A 20,157-nucleotide genomic window follows, 5' to 3' on the forward strand; every position below is an offset into this window, starting at 1 on the left:
GACATCAGATGGCACTAATTCTTCTCTACATCTAAAATCAAATTTCAAAAACGTCAGATGTCAACACAGTGCTTTAGTAGGCAATGATTCATGTATCATTGTAGATAAGTTCTTAAAGAAGGCTTCTTTAGGACTACATAGTATTATATACCTGTAATTCATGAAGTGTATCATTGAGTTTGCTGGAAGACTGCAGGTTGTTACATGAGCTTCGTGCAGTCATTTCCTTCTTGGCCTTCTGAGGATCCCTTCATTTAATTAAGGAAGCTTAAGTTTTCTTCCAGTTAATTCTACCGAGTTCCCAGCATATTTTCGTGCCCCTCAGGAAAGACTTATCTTTCAAACAGTAGTTCTAAAAGGCTAGCCCAGCTGGCATCTAGTAGCTATTATGCAAAATAGCTTTTGGGCTTCATTGTTTGCTGCTTGTCTTTGATACAGTGCACATATGGCCCATCCCTAGCATGGCAGCAACAGTCAACTGTGGAGTCTTGTTCATTTTTCTTTGTGAAATATAGGACAACGTGTTTATACAGATACACCGATTAAAAAAAGCTTGGTCATTAGTTCCTAAAAGCATTTTAGTGGTACTTGGCTGTTACTCTAGATTCTGTGCTGTGTTGAACAGCTTGAGGCCAAATTAAGACCACTGTCCCCTTAGAGGAGATTAAAACAAGAGTGCAGTTCCTGTTTATGAATGTGCTTTTTTTTCTAATAGTCAAACCTTGTGACACCTTGCTCTTCTCTGTAATTTCCTTCTGTCTGCATGCTTTTCAATGGTGACTGTAGGTTGCTCTTGTCTTCGGATTACAGTTCTCTTAGATGACTCAATTTCAAAGGGAATTTGTTTTCTAAGCTACTACGTTTTCTGCTCCATCCTTCTTGTCTGTGCCAGAGTTTTCATTTTTTTTTTTTTTTTTGAAAACTGTATGGGGAAGCTCAGTTTTTTTGAACTGTCACATGATCATGTCACAGAGGTATCTTCATTCCATTGTATGCAGTACTGTATTTTTTTAACACAAACCCCAAATTGTGAATAAGCAGTTGTCAACCTCATTATGCAGTTAGTTAGGCTACACACTGACATCAATAACTTCCTGTTTCAGCACTGAGGAATATTTAATCTGCTTGAGAACTTCTCCTCTAATGTATGACACTAAAAAACCTTCTGATTTATTTCTTAACTTGCATGAGTCATCTCTTTGTTCTGTTATTCTACTAATCTGCTGTATTGATAATCACATAAGTGGAGAATTTAACCCAAAATATCTTGATTTTGGAGAAGTTTTGCTTGAAGTAAATAGCAATTTCTATGGCAATTCTACTTAACAATTGGTATTATTCCTGTGATCCTTTTAAATGGCAATACTAAGTGTCCTCAGTTCACCAGAAGGCTTTGCATGCTCTGAGGGGGGTGGGCTCTTTTGTATGTGTTGACTTTGTGTCTGAGTGGACTGTCAGAGGTGAAATAAACAGTTGTCTTCCTCCTGACTCTTCCCCCCCACCTTGTAGAAGAAAGATGGCATAAAATTAATTTTACATAGAGAATAAATTTACATGAAGGAAAAAAGACTTTAATTCAAACACAACTTTGTAGGGAAATACTTCCATACTTCCTTGTAAATGAATTGCAAGAGGTTTCCCTCCTGAGTTAAAAACTTCAAGTGTAGTGGATAAAGTGCTTGTGACAGAAGTAAAATTGGAATCAAGCTGGCCTTAAACTGTTTTCTAAATTTCTTGCATTCAGATTCAGGTTGCTCATATGGGAATAGACAAAGAGCAGACTGACCTTTTTTGGTTTTGTGGTTGTTGTTTTTTGTTTTTTTTTAAGAAAAATTGTCTGGAGAGAAAAATCTGTCTTCTTACTGTGTTATAATTGTACCTGCCTGTTTCATAATTTTTGATTTAAGGAGCCTTTATTACTGACTCTTCTGCTGAATAATTACATCTGCTGTTAATGCAATTGGTTACTTTGGAGAAGAAATAGCAACATCTCAAGAGTAAGAAAAGTGATATGCTGAAGCAGCACTTGCCTGGGTCCAGATAGGAAACCGATATTCCTTAGCAGCCCGAGAGGACAGGGGAAAACAGTTTTGTTCAATACCATACAGAGGCTTTAAATCTTAAGGGGCAGGAAAAGATCCATGGTAAATGTACTCTTCCTTATCACAGGTGCCACCTGTGCAAAGCTCCATGTGAGGAAGGTTTTTTTTTTTCCCCTGTCGGTAAAGGCAGAAGCATCTGTCAGATGCAGTTAACAGCCCTCAGTTGCAATGTTATTGTACCTTTTTCTGATTCTCAAAAAAAGAAAAAGGCAGCTGATTAGCAGTGACTACCTCCACAAGTCCTGCAACTTTAAGGTGATCTTGTGGCCATGACCTCTTGTGTGCATAGTTCACAGGTGGAACTCATTAGCAGAGCATGCTACCCTCTTCATCCCAGTGCATCTCCTCTTTTACATTGTTCAATACTTAATATTTTATCTATAGCTCTTGCTATCTGAAGCAGTTTTATGGATTGCTATGTAAAATAGTCCACTTAAGGCATCTGATTTTATCATGACTTGTTAAATTCTTATTAACCTTCTGATTTAGACTTGTCTTTCTCTAATTTGGTGTATGAGAGTGTTCATATCCAAAGACATATCTGTAAAATGTGTGCTTCAGCTGGCTCTTTCATGATTATATATCAACAATATGGATTTTTCTTCTGCACTGTTTGGAAGAAGTGTTTTGTGGGCCATTTTAGTGCAAAAGTAGTATACAAAAAGTACTGAGTTTTAATATTGAAAATCTTATGCTCCTTACAGTGAACCACAAGCCATGTGCTACATTGAAACAGCTAATCTCGATGGGGAGACAAATCTTAAAATACGACAGGTAAAACAAACTGAATTTCATCTTTTTTTTTCCATTTAGGTAACTAATATTAGCTACAAAGCAGAGTCAAACTTGCATGACAACAATACAAGTACTTTTTAAAAAAAAAAAAAGAAAGCACGTCTCTTTCCAGGTGGCTATAGCCACCTTTTCAACAGATACACTTGCATGTGAAGCATTACTGTTTGGGTTTGTAAGGAACTAATCTGGAGGAAGTACTATAAGCCCACAAAGGCAAGTCAAGCGGACCTTGGCTCTGTTGGGCTGAAGGTCCTGTAAGTAGAATTGAAATGCTGCATTAAAAAAAAAGGCAGCTGTGCTTGTGATGAGAGCTGCAGTTTCTGCTGTTGCAAATGCCAGTCTGTTGCTTTTGCCTGTGCAGAGTGCTCAAAAGAAGCTTTTCTGTGTTTAAGTTAACTTGTTCTCTCTGTGTTAAGTAGTGGAATTTACTTCGATATTTCTAGTTTTGTTGAAGGAATACTGTGGATTATGGTGTTTAGAAATAGTTCAGAATCTTTGCCCACTTTCATCACAAAGAAATTTGGATTAGGATTTTGAAATACAGATTATTTGTTTTAAAAAGCGGTAAATTTGCTGCTTGCTTACTACTGTTGTAGAAATGTGACTTACTGTTCTGGGTTAGGCCAATAGATCAGATCTTGAGTTCCTGCCTTGTAGGGCCTTGTTCTGGCTTGCAGTGATGCAGTCAAAGTCTGGCAAAAGAAACACTAAATGAACCATTCTTAACCAAGTGGAAGTGTTCACAGACAGATGAGAAGCAGTGGAGTGTTACGTGCAGTCTGAGATGGAGCAGCAATCCGTTAGGTTACAGTTGCATGATGGGTTGATAATTAACCTTGAATAGGATCAGAGCATAATGGCTGCAGTGACCTGAGAGAGACTACATTTAGGAGTGACTATATTTAGCAGCAGTAATGCATCAGTGGAGCTATACTCTGAGAGGAAAGCCAGGCCTGTTCATACTGCTTGTCTCCTACTTCCTCCTGCACGTGTGCTGCTTTGTGCTTTGTGGATGGGACTTTCATCTTGGTTACAGAGAGATCATGTAGATAATAAAATTCTCTTGTGTAGAGGGATTTAAAACAATCCTATATAAGCAGGATCATGTGTGTCAATAATGAGTTTTCGTTGCAGCAAAGACATTAAAAAAACCCCACAAAACCCCAAAAACAAACTCTCAAAACCCCACCAACAAACCCAGCAGAAAACCTCCATGCACTTAGTTACATTTGATACCTTGAGTGTTGAAAGAAAGCACCATTTTCCTAGGTGGCCTTCTAATAACATTTTTTGACAAGAATCTCCTTTGGATTGCTCTATGCAGGGATTGTCTCAAACTGCTAGTCTCCAGTCAAGAGAAGAGTTGATGAAAGTATCTGGAAGGATAGAATGTGAAGGACCCAACCGTCATCTTTATGATTTCACTGGAAACTTACGCGTAGATGGTCAAAGGTATTGACTTGACAATAAAACCATAAATTCATTTGGTTAGGAAACATGTTTCCTGTGTGCTCTTAATCTGCAACACTGAGTGTATGCATGTTTTTGCTGCGGAAAAGGAGGGTAATAATTAACAGTTGTCAATCAGAGCATCTGCAAGTGTAACATTTTCTGTCTTTCTGTGGAGTCTTCTGCTTGTTATGGGAGAGTTGGTTTCTTTGGTGTCATAGTGTTGTGGTGGTTTTCTTAAATCAAAAATAGCTTCTAGTGAGAAGGAAGAGTGAGGCAGATGATTGGGGTTTTTAGGGCCTTCTTGTTACCAGAGGCGCACAGAGGAAATGGGAAACCTTTCCCTTCCAACTAGAGCCAAAGGCTGCACTAAATTTGGATCTTAAGAGAAAAATGATCCCAGAATCTGGAGTCTTTATCAGCGTGACCTTGATCTGTTGTACCTCTTCAAAGAAAAGAACTTGGGTTTAGTACTTCAATTCATAGAACTTGAAAGGTCAGTAGGAACATACAGGTTTCATCAGTGAAGGTGGCAGAGCACTGGAACAGGCTGCCCAGGGAGGTCGTGGAGTCCCCTTCTCTGGAGATTTTCAAGACCCGCCTTGATGCAGTCCTGAGTAATGTGCTGTAGGCAATCCTGCTTTAGCAGGGGAGTTGGACTAGATGGTCTCTAGAGGTCCCTTCCAACTCTGACAATTCCATGATCTTCCTGTACCTATTTTCCTGCACAAAAAATGTATTCCTTGAGCAACTCAGCTGAACAGTGACAGAGGCAAGAATAGAGGAAGATCACCTTCATCCTACTTGAAAATTACCTGGGTAATACAGTTTTCCCAAAAATGTTTGTATAATGGCATAGGTGAGGTGATGGTTTTCTTGGAACGGATGGTCTGGTGCAAGTGTGATACTTCTCTGTCCTTGATGTGAGCCAAGGTGTAGTGCAGAGTAGGCTCATGGCTGCCACAAGTTCTTAAGTTTGGGGTAACTAGAACCCTTGCATCACCTTTGCCCTACTGTGCTTTGGCAGGGATTAGATTTACACAGATTTCAGTGCTCACTTGAGTTGGGTGGACAATGTAAGTTCATTATATTACTTTCGTCCTTTTGTGGTTTGATTGGTTGTTTTTTTTTGAGGGGGGAATGAGGAAGAGAACTATTTTCCTAAAACGTAATCAAGAATTCAAAGACATAAATACTTCTTGCTTTGCAGCCCCGTTCCTGTTGGTCCAGACCAGATCTTGCTACGAGGTGCACAACTGAGAAACACTCAATGGGTCTTGGGTATTGTTGTGTATACAGGACATGATACAAAACTCATGCAGGTAAACTTCTTAAGGAGATTTGGGTCTGGTCATCCTTCCTGTATTCTACTTATCTTTTGGACTTGAGTTTATGAAATGGTTTGACTCATTGTAGCTGTTTAAGCCCTGGAGGCTTTGAGGAGTATAAGGATACTGTTGTACTTGAGGTTGCATGTGCACATGTAAACACTTATTGAGGTATTTCTCTCAAAAAAATTCAGTAAGTAAGCAAAACTAACTGTACCTTAATTTTTCTGGTAGCTGGACAATATTTAAAACTGAGTTTTAACAGCTGAGGAGATGGTAATTACCACCTATGATTTTAGCATTTGGAGGTAATTAGGTTAAAACTACAGTTTCTGTGTTGCCTTAATGGCAGGGAGTGCATGGAGAGACCAGCAACATGTGTTGCTCGCCTCTGCTGATGGTCAGTGGGATGGGCAGACAGGCAATGAGTGTACATCTACTATCTTCAAAACTGAATGGTTCTTTTACTCCCATGTCCTGTCAGTTTTGGAGTTATTAGGAGTATTGGCTCCTATTACTGCCTTGTTGAGCTCTGCATATGATATTAAGCTAAATAGAGTTGAAGTAGCAAGTTCTATAATGGACTCTAAAAATAAAGACTTGGGTTTGCCTCTGCAATTTCCTCTTATATAAGCCATTGCCAGACATTTTTTTTTCTTTTTCTGCTGCTGTTCAGAATTCAACCAAAGCACCTCTGAAGAGATCAAATGTGGAGAAAGTGACCAACATGCAGATCCTGGTTTTGTTCTGTATTCTCCTGGTGATGGCCCTTGTGAGTTCTGTAGGTGCCTTATTATGGAACAGAACACACGGCGAAGTCGTCTGGTACCTTGGCTCCAACAGTGAGTACATAGGCAGTGTGCTAGGCGTTTATCAGGCTGGAGGCCTAGCTGGGCTCTAGCTTTGCTAAATGAATGCATAAAATAAGAAACAAAGAAAGGAACACAAGAAACAGCCTGTTGCTAACTTTTGATGGCCCAATATTGGGTTTTTTTTTTTGGGGGGGGGGGAATGGGCTGGCATAAATGAACTTGCCAGTGAGGCTTCTGTTAATAAAACCTTCTAAAAGTTAGGTAAATATTTCTGAGCTACCACCCAGGGAGCAGGGAAGAAACGTAAGAGGGGCAAGAGTTACTCTTGAATATCTGGTGTTCAAATTCTTTCAGCTTTATGGAGACTCCATGCATGAATTTGTTTTTAGAGCAGGTCCTGTACTACTGCTTTACATATCATAGCTGACTGCAGGGTAGCAGGTATCAGTCTGATGATACTGACCTCAACTCTGTGCTTGTATACAGAAGCAAAGGATTTCTCTAGCTGTTTTTTCAGTCAAATGCTGATCTCCTCTAGTTGTAGAGAAAACTGTTAAATGCTAAATGTTACGATTTTGTATTGGATAATGTTTCAGAGTATTTTTGACTTCTGGCTTGCTTTGTAATGAGAAAACTGATCTCTTAGCATGCTTATTAAGGGGTTTTATTTGATTTCATTCATACTAGTTGTATTTATTACTTCAGATAAAGATGGGCCTTATGCAGATACTTAAGGATGAAATAAATTGTTCTCCCGTAGACTTCTGACTTGAGGGGGTTCGATTAGCCAGCTATAAAATACATTGTTACAGGCATCTTGAGATGCAGATCTGAAAACAATTCTCACAAACTGCAAATGGTCTTTCTGCTGGTGATTGCAAAACAGATGGCAAAGGATGCCTTCTGCAGTTCAGGAACTGCAATTGTGATAGTAATGAAAAAATTCATAGAGGAAGAGCGTGGAAGTGCCTCATATTTGACTCTGGTTCTTAGTAGTTGTAATGTCTTCTAGTATTGTTATCAGCAACTTTCAAAGTTTCTTCCCTACCCTCCCCCTTGATTTTTAATGAGGAAGCTTAAATTTGTGCTTTCCAATGATGGTAGTAGTACTGGAAAAGATGAATGTAACAAACTCTTGAACTTGTGCTAATATAAAACAGGCACAACCTGTAGTAAACTGGAATGACATAGTCTGCATATATGCTTTTTTGTAAATTGAATGCACAATTTCTATCAGTTCTGTAACTGCCACGTATGGGAAAGCCACTTCTGCAGACTAGACATACTATATTTGTTACATGTCTAATTTCTATAAAAACTGTACTGAAAAAACCTCTTCCAAATAATCAAGTGTGCTTCTACATGTATCTGTATCATATATCAAAGATATGGAGTTCATGTGTGCCCACACTTGAAGGTGCCTGGGTCCAAACTTCAAGTCTTGCTCGGATCTTCATTAAGATTCAGCAACTTTGTCTGGCTTCTGTCTCCTGGTATGCTCCCTTGCCTTCTTACTAACTTATTTGTAATGCTGAAACCCCCTTAGTTGTGGGCTGTGACCCCATTGTGCTGCATGCTCTGTGTGCTGGCTCAAGTGCCTTCCAAAGCTTCAAGGGAAGTGAAGAACAGACAAATGTGGAGACTTTGGATGTTAAGAGAGGCTGTGGGCAGCACCATGAACAGGAGACTTCATCCTGTGTCTCTGCTGAGCCTTGTCCATTCCTGCCTGCTGTCTATAAATGCTTCCCCTTCACTTTAGGACCAGTTGTGCTTGTGGATTTATTTGGGCAACTTGTCCAACGTTGTCACCATTAATAACAGCTCTTCTGCTTAAGCAGGCTGTCTTAGTTCACTTACTAGGTGTCTGTTTAACAGTCAACTTGTTCCCTTAGATTTCTTTAGTGTGAGTAACTTCTCAATTCTGCCAGTGCTGGCAGATTTTTAGAACAAATTTTAGTCTTGATTTTTTGTTTTCTAACTCCCCTGAGACAAGTAGGCACTTTCTGAAAGGTAATGTTACTAGTGATATTGGTGGCTCTTAATTGGGGCAGTTGACATGCCAGATAAATCTCTAAATTTGGGCTATTGTGTGGAATATACTTCTCACCATCTGTTTAGAAAAAGTTGTTCAGCAAGTGTTCTGTTCTCTAATGTATAGCCTTACCAGTCTTGCTCTTCTTCAACTGGTACAACATGCTGTGTATTCAGGCATGTGTTCTGTGGGTGTTTTATATATGTACTATTGAAATCAATATTAAAAAGGCCCTTTATATTAGGCCTCGACACATTTGCTGATTATTTTAGCACTACTAAATCTGATTAGGCCAACTGCAGAAAGATGATTGCCCCTATACTGTATCGCTCAGACTGCTGCCTTCTGTCTGCTGATGTCTTATGTCTTTTGGTCCACAGAAATGCTGTCTGTCAACTTTGGATACAATCTACTGACATTTATAATCTTGTACAACAACCTTATTCCAATCAGTCTTCTGGTGACGTTGGAAGTTGTCAAGTTTACTCAGGCTCTTTTTATAAACTGGGTAAGTAATAAGAATAAACTGGTAAGTAATAAGAGTAAATGTATTAACATCAGTTTCGGAAAGGGACATGAAAATAAAAGCACTCAGATATCTTCATCAGATTTTCTGATGGCTTTTCTGATGCAACTTCTGGGAAAGGCAGGGAGAAGTTCAGAGGATTTATTCTATTAGTTCTGTGTTCCACAGGAAATGAAAAGATTGTTGTAGGAAGATTCCCTGTGCAAATGATCACTCTTGTATATTTTAGGCTTTCAGGATGAGAAGTAAGGCTCAGCTTTTCTGGTTGAAGGAGGTCTCTCAGCTGACTCATGTTCAGTAAATATCTTTTGAAAAGTCTTCAGTACCTCATGACTTCTCTCAGCCACAGCAAAGGGAAAGACTAGACTTGTTTGGGGGTGTGGGGTTTTTTCATTTGTTTTTATTTTTAAATCCCGAAACTGGCCTTAAGGTCCCCTCTGGTATGAATCATAGTATTTCTGTGTGGAGATGAGTCAGTGGTGCCTCATGCAACAAAACAGTGATCCCTCTACTTAGGCAAGCTTTGATTTCAAAGTGTGCTTCTCTTCAGTTGTGGACCAAAAATACTGTAGTGATGTCTCTTAAGCTCAATGAAAACAAGAGGAGTATCTTGTCTTGGTATGCATTAATCCTTGGACTTTCAGTAAAGTTGTAGTGGCTTCTCTAAAATTTGAGTAAATAAGGTCTAATGGGTCTGTTCTGAGCTGCTTATAATGTGTTGGAGATGCTTAACTAGCTTATCTGAGAAATTGCTTTGTTTCATGTAGCAGCTGTTTTGTTTACCCTCCCAATTAAAGGTAGTAATAGAAGTTGATTTCACAGTCACTTAAATTGTCTCTTGGATCATGAGTATGCCTGGAGTAAATTGTATTGTTGTAACCGAAGACCTATGATTAGTGTGGCTGTTAGAACTTCTTCCTACTGTACTAAATTCTTAAACTAGAGATGCAGTGAAGAAAACGGTCATTATCTATAGTTGAATCTGGCTTTTCTTGTGTACGGATGGTATGGAAGTACACTTTGGAACGGAGTCACCCCTGTTCAGCCTGGGATGTTGTTTGTGTCTCAAGCTTTCTCAACCTTCACCAATGCAGTTCAGTCAAGTTGGAGGTGATGAATGGAAAGTTCAGTGTTTAATTTGAGTAGCATAGGTCTACTTTTGCTCTCATTTCAGGACATAGATATGTATTATCCTGAAACAGATACACCTGCAATGGCCAGAACCTCAAACCTTAATGAGGAACTTGGGCAGGTAAGACACCATTTTCTTAAGTGTTATGTTTGATATGTTCTAGGATGATAGAAGGTGCGAGACCATGCTGTACAAATCTGCTTTATTCTGTTGCTCTGTGGCGCAGGTTAGTGGGACATCTTGGACAGGGGTCTAAGTCTTAGAATTAAAATAATGAGATATCACAAGATTAAATTCGAGGTCATATAGACAGTTTTAAGCCTGGAAATTCAATCTTTAATCCTTATGTTTACTCTAAACTGACTTTTTTTCCTCAAGGGTGTTGAAGACATGCTCTGTGGTTGTGTCTCTTTATAGTGGAACAAAATGTACAGGACTAAGCTTGGCGGAAGAGCAGGCTAACAGCCTCAGCCTGTGTTCTTAGCTTTTCATGTTTCTGACCACCTCTATGAGGAAAATCAAGTCAAAAAAAAATGCGGTTCTGTTCCGTATTTAGATTGTGTTTCTTCAAGCATTTCCATTTTCTTTTCAGATAAAGGTAACTGTATATTAAGTTGTAGTTGTTTTAAGAGATGTGTTATAAATTATGTGAATGAGATTTTTTTTTCCAAAATGGAAGGGCTTCCCAAAACAAGGTTACTGGAAAATGCAACTTTGCCATTGGAATTTTGTAGTACTGTTGAGAAATCCTAGCCTCTTGCATTGACCACCTGAGTCATACATATGCAACTAATCCATATGAACTTCATAATTTGTCTGAATTTAGTGTTGGAGACAATATGTATGTAAAACACAATTATTGTGTACTGATCAGCAGGGTGGTAGTCAATATTCTTCCTGCTTAATTCAATTGGCCTTTTCCTTAGGATGGTCAAATTTTATTTGTATTTAGATTGCTGTGATGTGAAGTTATTAACCTCCATGTTATGGTAGTGGTTTTGGCTGAAGTAAACTATATTATGTGGCATAATGTATATTGTTGGCTCATATATTGTTTTCAGAAATGGCTTACTAGTGATTCCATGTAAACAAGCTGAATTTCTTATTAACTGAATTACTTGTTCAGAGGTGTATTTTAAAACTTTGTTATATGCTAGAATTATTAATCACTTCAAGTTCCCTAGATATTTGGGTACCTGCTTTGATTTCTAACTTGCACAGGCTCCGTTTCTAATGCTGTGTTCAGAAGCAGCATAGTGCACAGCTAAAGGGTCATTTAAATAGTTAAATTGGCCGATTCCTATGTTAGCATCATCCCTTTCTGCTTGTTGCTGGTTTAAAATCTGACCTGGTGCAGAGGTAAAACGGTATGCGGTTTAGCTTGCGATTAATTTTGGACTGCTCTGGCCTACCGAAGGTGGGAATTTTGAGTCTGCTAACACTCCAAGTGAAGTTGTGTTGCTGTGTTAGAGTTGTCTATCATTCTAATTATTCTTCGATAATCTTAAAGAGTCTTTGTTTTAATTTTCAGTCTTGTTGTTCGATGTTAGTACAGTTGAAAGATTTGGTTAATGTTAAACTAGCACAAGCAAGTACATCTGTATTGACCACACTGGAGCCTGGGCAGTTGATACCTACTGTTTGAGCCTTTCTGCATTTAGAGATAAAGAAATAATGCCATTAAATAACTGAATATTTTCCTGTAGCTTTAGTAAGACAAACCAAGCTGTAATAAACTTGCATTGGCCAATATTGTGACACTTGAGCCATGTGTCTTTCAGAATTTTCCTGTTATTTATTCCGTTTTCCATGTTGAGTTTTGTTACTTGGCAAGTTGAAAATTAGACTTATTTTTCTTCCAGGTAAAATACCTGTTTTCTGATAAGACGGGTACTCTAACATGCAATATCATGAACTTCAAGAAATGTAGTATTGCTGGAGTGACATATGGGTAGGTATGACTTTTTTAGAAACTCTGTAGCTTAATATGTGCTTATTAATGGTACATCTTCTATATCAGAACAGAACTTGAACATTCTGTTCTTCAGTTTTTATTTTAGTATATTTTGTGGTCTCAGTTAATAGCTTTCATTTTCATGTCCTGCAACACAAATTATGAAATGCAAACCCGGGGACTACTTTATGTGACAAAGAAAACTTGCTTCCTAATTTATCTGATCATCATTTAAACTAAACCAGAAGTGCTAAATAACCTCTGGCCTTTCCAGAGGGACGATGATGCAGCCCAAGGCTAGCAATTGTCAGTCATCTTTCTGTGACTTCTTCAGGTGAACCAGGATTTCATTGCATGGTGAACCGTGTAGCTGTAACTGTAGTTCTAGAGATAAATATTTCTTGTGTGGGAGGGATACCTATCTACTGGTTTTGTTCTGTTTGTGTTAAAAGGAGCCCTTTGAGTCATGCTTATTTCATAGCACTTAGCCTTTTGAGTCTTGGATACTAAATCTTTGTCTTTGCTTAGTTTTAAATGGGTAGTTTTAAGATCTCTGTGCAAGTTAACCTTTGAATTTCATGGCAGCTGAATTAGATACCTCAGAAGGCAGAACTTGGTTCAAATATATGAACATCTGAGCCCATGGTTCCAGCATATGTTTGTATGTGTTGATGACTCACTGATCTTTGCCTTCCACCTATTTCTTCTGATTTGCAAAGTGGAATAAAAATTCTTTTTTCACTTTTCTACTCCTCAGTCACTTTCCTGAGCTGGAAAGAGAACGTTCATCAGAAGACTTCAGGTAAATATGCTGGAAGATGTTTGTGTTCTGTATAGCAGAGTGAGAACAATTTATATAAAAACTGCTTTCCAATTTGGGACTGGAAGAAACCCAAGAGAGCAGTGTGTTTGAGTAAAATGCTCTTCTAGCAAGAGCCTAATGCAGAGCTGGTGGGTGGGGATGAATCTTCTCTTCTGCATAGAGAGATGGTGGGTGAAGGGGGTGAGGGATAGGCAGTAGCTGAGGTGGCTTGGATGCATACTAATGCAGAGCTCATTTATAATTGCAGACAACCAAGTTACAAGCTAAGAGTAACTTTCTTTAAAATAACCTTACTTCTAGCTAGAGACCGGATATTACTCTTTGCAATCACTAAGTTCAAACCTGAAAAGGAGAAGAAAAAACTTTATTAAAATGCTGTTTTAATAATTAAACCGGGAAAGATCTTGATATGGAGGTGTCTTATGTCAAGAGAACCACTCCTTTTTATTCAGAGATTTAATGAAAGGAGGTGATGGGTTTGTCTCATTCTACAGAAAGGGGTGAAAACCTGGAAGTGTTACACAGGTGTCACTGTAGTGTGTTCAGATTAACAGGAAGCTGGGGGAGAGCCAGAGAGGGCTGATGTGGCTTTGGCAAATACAGGTAAGAAGTGAGTTCCGACCCAAGAAACAGATGCTGAGTGCTCTTAACCACTTTCTGATGAACTAAGTTAGGTTTCTCCACTGGTCCATCTCATTTTTATGATCACCTTTTAGGAAGGTAATATGATACGGTGTGTTGCTACTTTGGCTGCGATCTGATTTCTATGTATGGCTTTTTCTTCCAATATGTTGCGGTTTCCTTTACCATTTTTTCCCCTCTTTGTACACTCCTTTCGTAGTCAGTTCTGTGGAAAGAGTTTCTTCTAGGTACTAATTTGGGGTACTCAAGCTTAAAATTCTCCAGGGATCAACGTGGCACAGAGCTCACTGACTAGAGAGGGACCTTAGGAATATTGATCTTTGACCTATCTTTAAAGCAAGTGACCTTGATAATGTATTTCAAGTACATTTAAAAGCTGCTTCTGCTACATTTGTCCTAGGAATCGTGTTGACATTGGAATCTTCTCAAATGCACATTCAAGCATAACCATTTTGGGTTTCTTGCTTGTCTTCTGAAGAAATTATTGCTCATTTTCAGCACTTAGTGCATTACTCGTACGATCTTTTCACAATACTTCCATGGACAGTGGAATCTTACTTTGTTTTTCCTTTGCTTCCCACAAAATAGATGAAGTATTAAGATTGGAAATGTTGCTACTGTTATGTTTCAATACACTTGTCTTGCTTTGCAGCCAGCTACCTCCTTCCACCAGTGAATCGTGTGAATTTGATGACCCAAGACTGCTGCAAAACATTGAAAATGACCATGTAAGTCTACTCTTTTGAATATCATGTCTCTTAAACACCCTCTTCTAGGCCTCTCTGGAATTAAATGCTAAATAAATCTACTTGTGTGATCAAGTCAGCTCTACTGGTGTTACGTGTAATCACAGGTGCAAGCACAGTGAATAGCTCCCCCAGCCCTTTCCTGACCACTTGTCTGTCTAGGGGAATAAAAAAGGAGATCGGTGCGAGTACCAGCTGGCTATAAACCAGCTTCATATATGCTAGTGTATATGGAAGATAGTGTCTTGTAGCAAATGATGGTAGAAATTGTAATTCTTTAAAAGATAAACTACTTGGAGTGTTCAACCATCCATACTGTAAAAATACCATTTTTAACAGTAATCCAGAGCATTGCAAGGTGGCTATGGTGTGAGGACCTGCTGTAAATACTGCAGATGTTGGGAATTCCAGTTGTGTGAAGGGTGTAAGAGATGAGATTTAATTGCAAGTTTAAGCATAGCCTGAGACTTAGTGATTAGTAATTTTAGCCTAACTCCCCTGTAAAGGGACCTAGTCCTTAGGAGAATGTCAGTTCACTGCTTATTCAGAAGCCATGTGGCTATGAAATCTGACTGGACACCAGACTATCTAAGTCAGTTGTGAAAAACATGACCCTTCTGTTCTGTAGAAGCTGTCTCATGGTAGGGCATCTGGGCTTTGGCAAGCACTAATGCAAATGACAAACTTAATTAGCTGATTGCTCTTCTGTGGCTGGGCTGGTTAAACTTAGTATGAGCTTCTAAAATATAGTTACAACATACTGTCTGTGTGCAGCAAACCTTTGGTTTCTGTTTTGCTTTACAGTACTTAAGAAGCTGAAATGCAGCATGCTGTAAATGCTTGAAGGAATATTTAATTACTTTGTATGTCACTTCGTACTCCTCAGGGTGATAGAGCCTGAAGATGGCTCTTGTACTCAGCCCTTAAGGATGGTGGCCCTGCCAGGTCAATGTACTGGTTTCTTGTGTGGCTTTTGTAATAATCTCTTCTGGAAGGATTTCTCAATGCACATCACTTGCAACCAAGTTTTGGGATGCCTCCTGTTCTGTTGTTTATTTTTTTTATATATGGCTACAGTTATGGTTTATGGCAATTGCTGACACCAGGTGGTCATTCTGAATGGAAGGCTACTGGTTTTTACAGATAAAGTGTGTTTAAGCTCTTCCTCACTGGCTGTTGTTTTAGGCATCTATACGGAAAAGTGTTTCAGTACATTTTAATAGATTCAGCAGAAGGAACAGATATCAAATGGGCTGTGAGATGGAGTTCCTCATCTAGCCTTGAGATGGCTCCTTAACTTTGGATATCTCTAATGCTTTGATCTTCTCTGGGTAGAGCTGCTACTTTGGGAGACAAAAGGAATATTTGCTGTTGTAGCAGGCAAATAAAGGATTTTGGTAGCTTCCATAGGTGTCATTTAGTCTAGACAGCTCAGAAGTCATTGTTCTTTACATGCTGAACCCTTATGAGTAGTGTTTCCTTTTGGATGGCAACTTGAACAGATAAATATTGTTGCTGTTGAACAATATGCACAAATGCTGAGCTGTCTATTGAGCTGAGCACACTGTGTGAACTCGGCCCTCAGACAATCAGTGGGGAAACTTCCGGCTGATAAGGTGTACCTTGTATAGGCCAAAGGTATCTTTTGGAGCCTGATGGTACTGGAGGGACAGATGTCACCCACTGACAAGTGGTGATTTAGCACAAGACACAAGAATGCGTGGACTGTGTGTGACAGTTTGCTTAGGAAGTTCAGATCCATTTGTCAAATGGCATCAGTGAGACGAGGGCTGGATTTCAGGGTAGTGGGACAGGGAGGAGTTGCATTTTTCTAGCACACTAGGTTTTTGCATTATGTCAGCTATTTAAGGTGTATAAACTGCTTCCTTCTACTGAAAACTCCTAGGTGTCTTAGTTTTCATAGCTAGTAGATAGCTGTGAATGCTATTTACAGATGTCTGACAATCTCTACTTGTTTAGTGATAAACAAGTGATAAACAGGTGATAAAACTGAAGTGTTCTAACACAAGCTGCCTTGCGGGGGTACTCAGCTGGGCAACGAATTCCCTTTTGAATGATTGCCCTTTTGCAGCTGAAGTTGTCAATGCTATCTCTCACAAACACTCTGTAATTGCTCATTGCTCTGGTCTTGAAGATTTTATTTTTTCAGTCTAGTTGCAAGTTTTAGTTTAGAGCTGTCTTGGTGCCAAGTAACTTTCTTTCCAGGTTGAAAATAAAAAATGTACTTGTCCTCATGAGATTTGTCTTCCATCTGCTAGGAAGATTTTTAGCATCCTGCATTGCCTTTAAATTTCATAGGTCTTCTGGGCCACTGGTGTGTATGGACTGACTGATGGCCAAGTCCACTCTTGAGCAACAGGGAAAGAATTATTGCCCTGTAGCAAATGTTCCAAGAAAAAATAACTTCTCTTGTAAAACACATGGAGGTTTCTCTTAGCTTCTCTGGGATTTTAATGTGGAAGAAAGTACCTAGGTTTGTCTGCCTATGTTTTTTTCTTTGTAACAGCTTCTGTTGTAGGAACTGTGCAGTGGTGCCAAGGGTGTGATGCTGGCTTGTTTCTATAGGAGGAAAATGGTGTAAACTCTTACTAGAATAAGAAAAGATAAGTTATTTCCAAAAGCTTAAAAGAAAGTTTGGTGAATATGCTAGTTTGTCTTTATCTTGGTGCTTTCTGTTGCACATGAGCTGTGAATAAACTTGTCATGGAGACGCAAGCCTGCTTGGTGTGAGTTTATATTTTACCCCGGTGATATGATTGCCAGGAAGGAGTCAAGAAGTGAGAGAACTGCTACACTTGGATCTCATCCTAGACTCCTCTGTCTCTCTGGATTCTCTCTGAACTTGCTCTACTAATTCCCGTTCACATACGAACTTTCTTCTGCTGCCCCCAAATTACCACTTGGGCAGTAAGCATGTGGTATAACTGCAGATGTGTGAATTGGTTTTGGTGAGTATGTGTGGTGAGTAGTTTAGCGGCTGGCCAGGAAGAACAGGTAACTCCTGTGTTAAGGCTGAGCTTTTACCTCAGTGAAGGTGTTCGTTGAGATCTCTCTAACATCTGCTTATTTTTGTCAAGTGTGTGGGAACTGAGGCTTTTGTCCCATCAGGCTTTGAAAACGCTGCTATGCCCAGCTGATTTTTAATTTCTTAGGAAAGGAGAACAAGAAAAGCATATTACTACTTATTGGGATGAAAACCTGTGATTTAAAGTCAGGTAGGGGGAAAATACATTCAGGTGGTGAGAACCTCTGGGAGGCCTTAGTTCAGAAAGTAACTGTTGCCTGAAAACTGTCCAAACATCATTTTACAGCTCACAATTAAGTTGTTACATCTTGACAAGAAGTATCTCTCGCTCTTTTGCTTTTGCCCTTACTGTGCATGGGACTTCAGTACATTTCTTTTGCTCATGTAAGAGGCAGTGTCTTTAATTATAGGTCATATTTTGGTGGCTCTATTGATACTCAAATGCTAATTAATGTGTTCTTTGAGTCTGTGCCTGAAGAACCCTAATCCCCTCCAGCCTTACCAGTTTCACTCTTCTGGAGGTGCCTGACGTGGCTGGATCCTCACACTGTTCTCCAGATGTTTTAATGAACAAAACAGTAGGAAGTTCACATCTTTTTAGGACTGTTAGTCATAATTCTCCCTGGTAACAAAGTAGATAAGTATTTTACTAGCTGTCCTTGGCAGAATGCAAAGTTGTCAGCTCAAGTTGGTAGGCTGTCCCTTTGGCCATTTCTAGGCCGTTTGCTTAACCTTTCAGTCTGCTCATCTGGAAATATTGTGGATGGAGGAACTGATCTGATACTGCTACAAGTAAAAGGAGAGGTGAATAAATATCTTCAACTTCATATCCAACTTCCTTGTAATTTTATCAGGCTGTGAACAGTTGGCTAGAACAATGCAGTTTGTCTTCAGAATGAGGAGGCCCAGATAAGGACGTGTGTGACAAGCATGCAGATACGTAGCTCTGCAGAGTGCAGTTTGCTCTCAAAAAGACTGAATTTCGACTCTGTTTTGTTCCCTCTGAGTAAGGTAGAACACGAAGGGATGAAAACTTGTCATACAGCTTCCTGACCGGTGGTCTGTGCCCTGCTTGATAATGGATAATGCTCTACCTTCTAGATAGGGGGGCTTTGCTTTCAGTGTAGGTAATGCTTTGTAGGTAACAATCCAGAGATTGCTTCCGGAAGTATGAGGCTATCACATCTCAACATGTCTGTAGTTCTCAGCTTGTAGGGACAGCATGCAGAGTAAGTTTAGTCAGGGGTGTATCTCAATGCTGTTGGTGGCTGTACACCAGGTATTCCATGGATTGTTGGAAAAGAGAAAGAAAGAGAAGCAATAGTGTTTGCCTAGAGCTGTTGGCACACAGGGAGAAAATGTGGGGAGAAGGCACTTCAAATGAAAGCTGCCTGTGGACAAATGACTAAAATATGCAGACTTTGTTCCTGCTACAGATAAATAGAGAAGGCAAAAATGGGGTGGAAAGAGAGCTGAGCTTAAATGAGCAAGGAAGGAATGTCTCAGAGACCGTCAATAAGTATTTGAGTACTAAAATCATAGAATCATAGAATGGTTAGAGTTGGAAGGGACCTTAAAGATCATCGAGCTCCAAACCCCCTGCCATGGGCAGGGACACCTCCCACTAGACAAGGTTGCTCAAAGCCCCATCCAGCCTGGCCTTAAACACTTCCAGGGATGGGGCATCCACAGCTTCCCTGGGCAACCTGTTCCAGTGCTTCACCACCCTCACAGTAAAGAATTTCCTCCTAATATCTAATCTAAATCTCCCCTCTTCCAATTTAAAACCATTACCCCTTGTCCTGTCACTACATTTCCTGACAAAGAGTCCCTCTTCGGCTCTCCTGTAGTCTCCCTTCAGATATTGGAAGGCTGCTATGAGGTCTCCCCAGAGCCTTCTCTTCTCCAGGCTGAGCAACCCCAGCTCTCTCAGCCTGTCTTCATAGGGGAGGTGCTCCAGCCCTCTGATCATCTTCGTGGCCCTCCACTGGACCCGTTCCAACTTTAATAGAGCGGGGAAAAAAAGTAATAAAGCAGAATTGGTTGCTGGGGTTAAAGTTGGCATGGTGCAAGGGATGTATTGCCACAGAAGCTATTAATCAGTTTTCTGTTTATGGCTCTGAAGGTACAAATTTGAATGCTCTGTACTGATTCACGCCAGTGCAGCACGTATATAAAAAGGAAAGAAAGGACAGCTGTGTGGAGGAGCTGATGTGATAAACTGGGCCTCTGCTGATCTCTTGCTGTAGAGTTGGAGGATTGCCATGTAATATATTGTGAGCTGTGAAAATACCAAGATAGCAAGAAATTAGATTGCTGGCTTGAAAGTAGAAATATATACATAGGAAGGATTACAATCTATGACACTACCGGAGACAGGTTGTTTCCATCTGATAGAACACATAGTATGAAAACATGGAAAGGGCTAGGTGATACACATGTAAGAAGGACATTAAAGGTCTGCAACAATGGATGCTGAAATGAGAATCTGGGAGGCTGTGCATTTTGAGATGGAGACAAAACTTTCATTGCTTTCCCTGGAAATAACGGAGCAGCAGTAACCTCCTGACCAGTAATTTAATGTGGACTTAACATTTCACATGCTACTCTGATTATATTCCATCTGCTCATTTTCTTGAATGCAGCCTCTGTGCTCCAGCATGTCAAAAGCTACAACTCCTGTTATTTTAGTGGCACGTGACCATACAATTCAGAAGTTTTAGTATACAAAGATAAAGGTCCTGTGTGAAACAGTTATTTTGAAAATATT

The 20,157-nt window shown here is 39.6% G+C and overlaps 1 protein-coding gene across 3 annotated transcripts in view; it reads left to right on the forward strand.

Annotated features, from left to right (window-relative positions):
* ATP8A2 (ATPase phospholipid transporting 8A2) overlaps window positions 1-20,157 on the forward strand; it is a 341,299-nt gene that overhangs the window by 60,772 nt on the left and 260,370 nt on the right. For all 3 annotated transcript variants that reach the window (XM_074153982.1, XM_074153972.1, XM_074153990.1), the window contains 9 exons: window positions 2,807-2,876; window positions 4,222-4,349; window positions 5,557-5,668; window positions 6,351-6,516; window positions 8,899-9,026; window positions 10,219-10,296; window positions 12,039-12,127; window positions 12,888-12,932; window positions 14,248-14,323. In XM_074153982.1, the coding sequence (XP_074010083.1) occupies window positions 2,807-2,876; window positions 4,222-4,349; window positions 5,557-5,668; window positions 6,351-6,516; window positions 8,899-9,026; window positions 10,219-10,296; window positions 12,039-12,127; window positions 12,888-12,932; window positions 14,248-14,323 (892 nt within the window). The remainder of the gene's footprint in view (window positions 1-2,806; window positions 2,877-4,221; window positions 4,350-5,556; window positions 5,669-6,350; window positions 6,517-8,898; window positions 9,027-10,218; window positions 10,297-12,038; window positions 12,128-12,887; window positions 12,933-14,247; window positions 14,324-20,157) is intronic.

This window comes from Numenius arquata, chromosome 1 (assembly GCF_964106895.1).
Source record: "Numenius arquata chromosome 1, bNumArq3.hap1.1, whole genome shotgun sequence".
Taxonomy (NCBI): Eukaryota; Metazoa; Chordata; class Aves; order Charadriiformes; family Scolopacidae; genus Numenius; species Numenius arquata.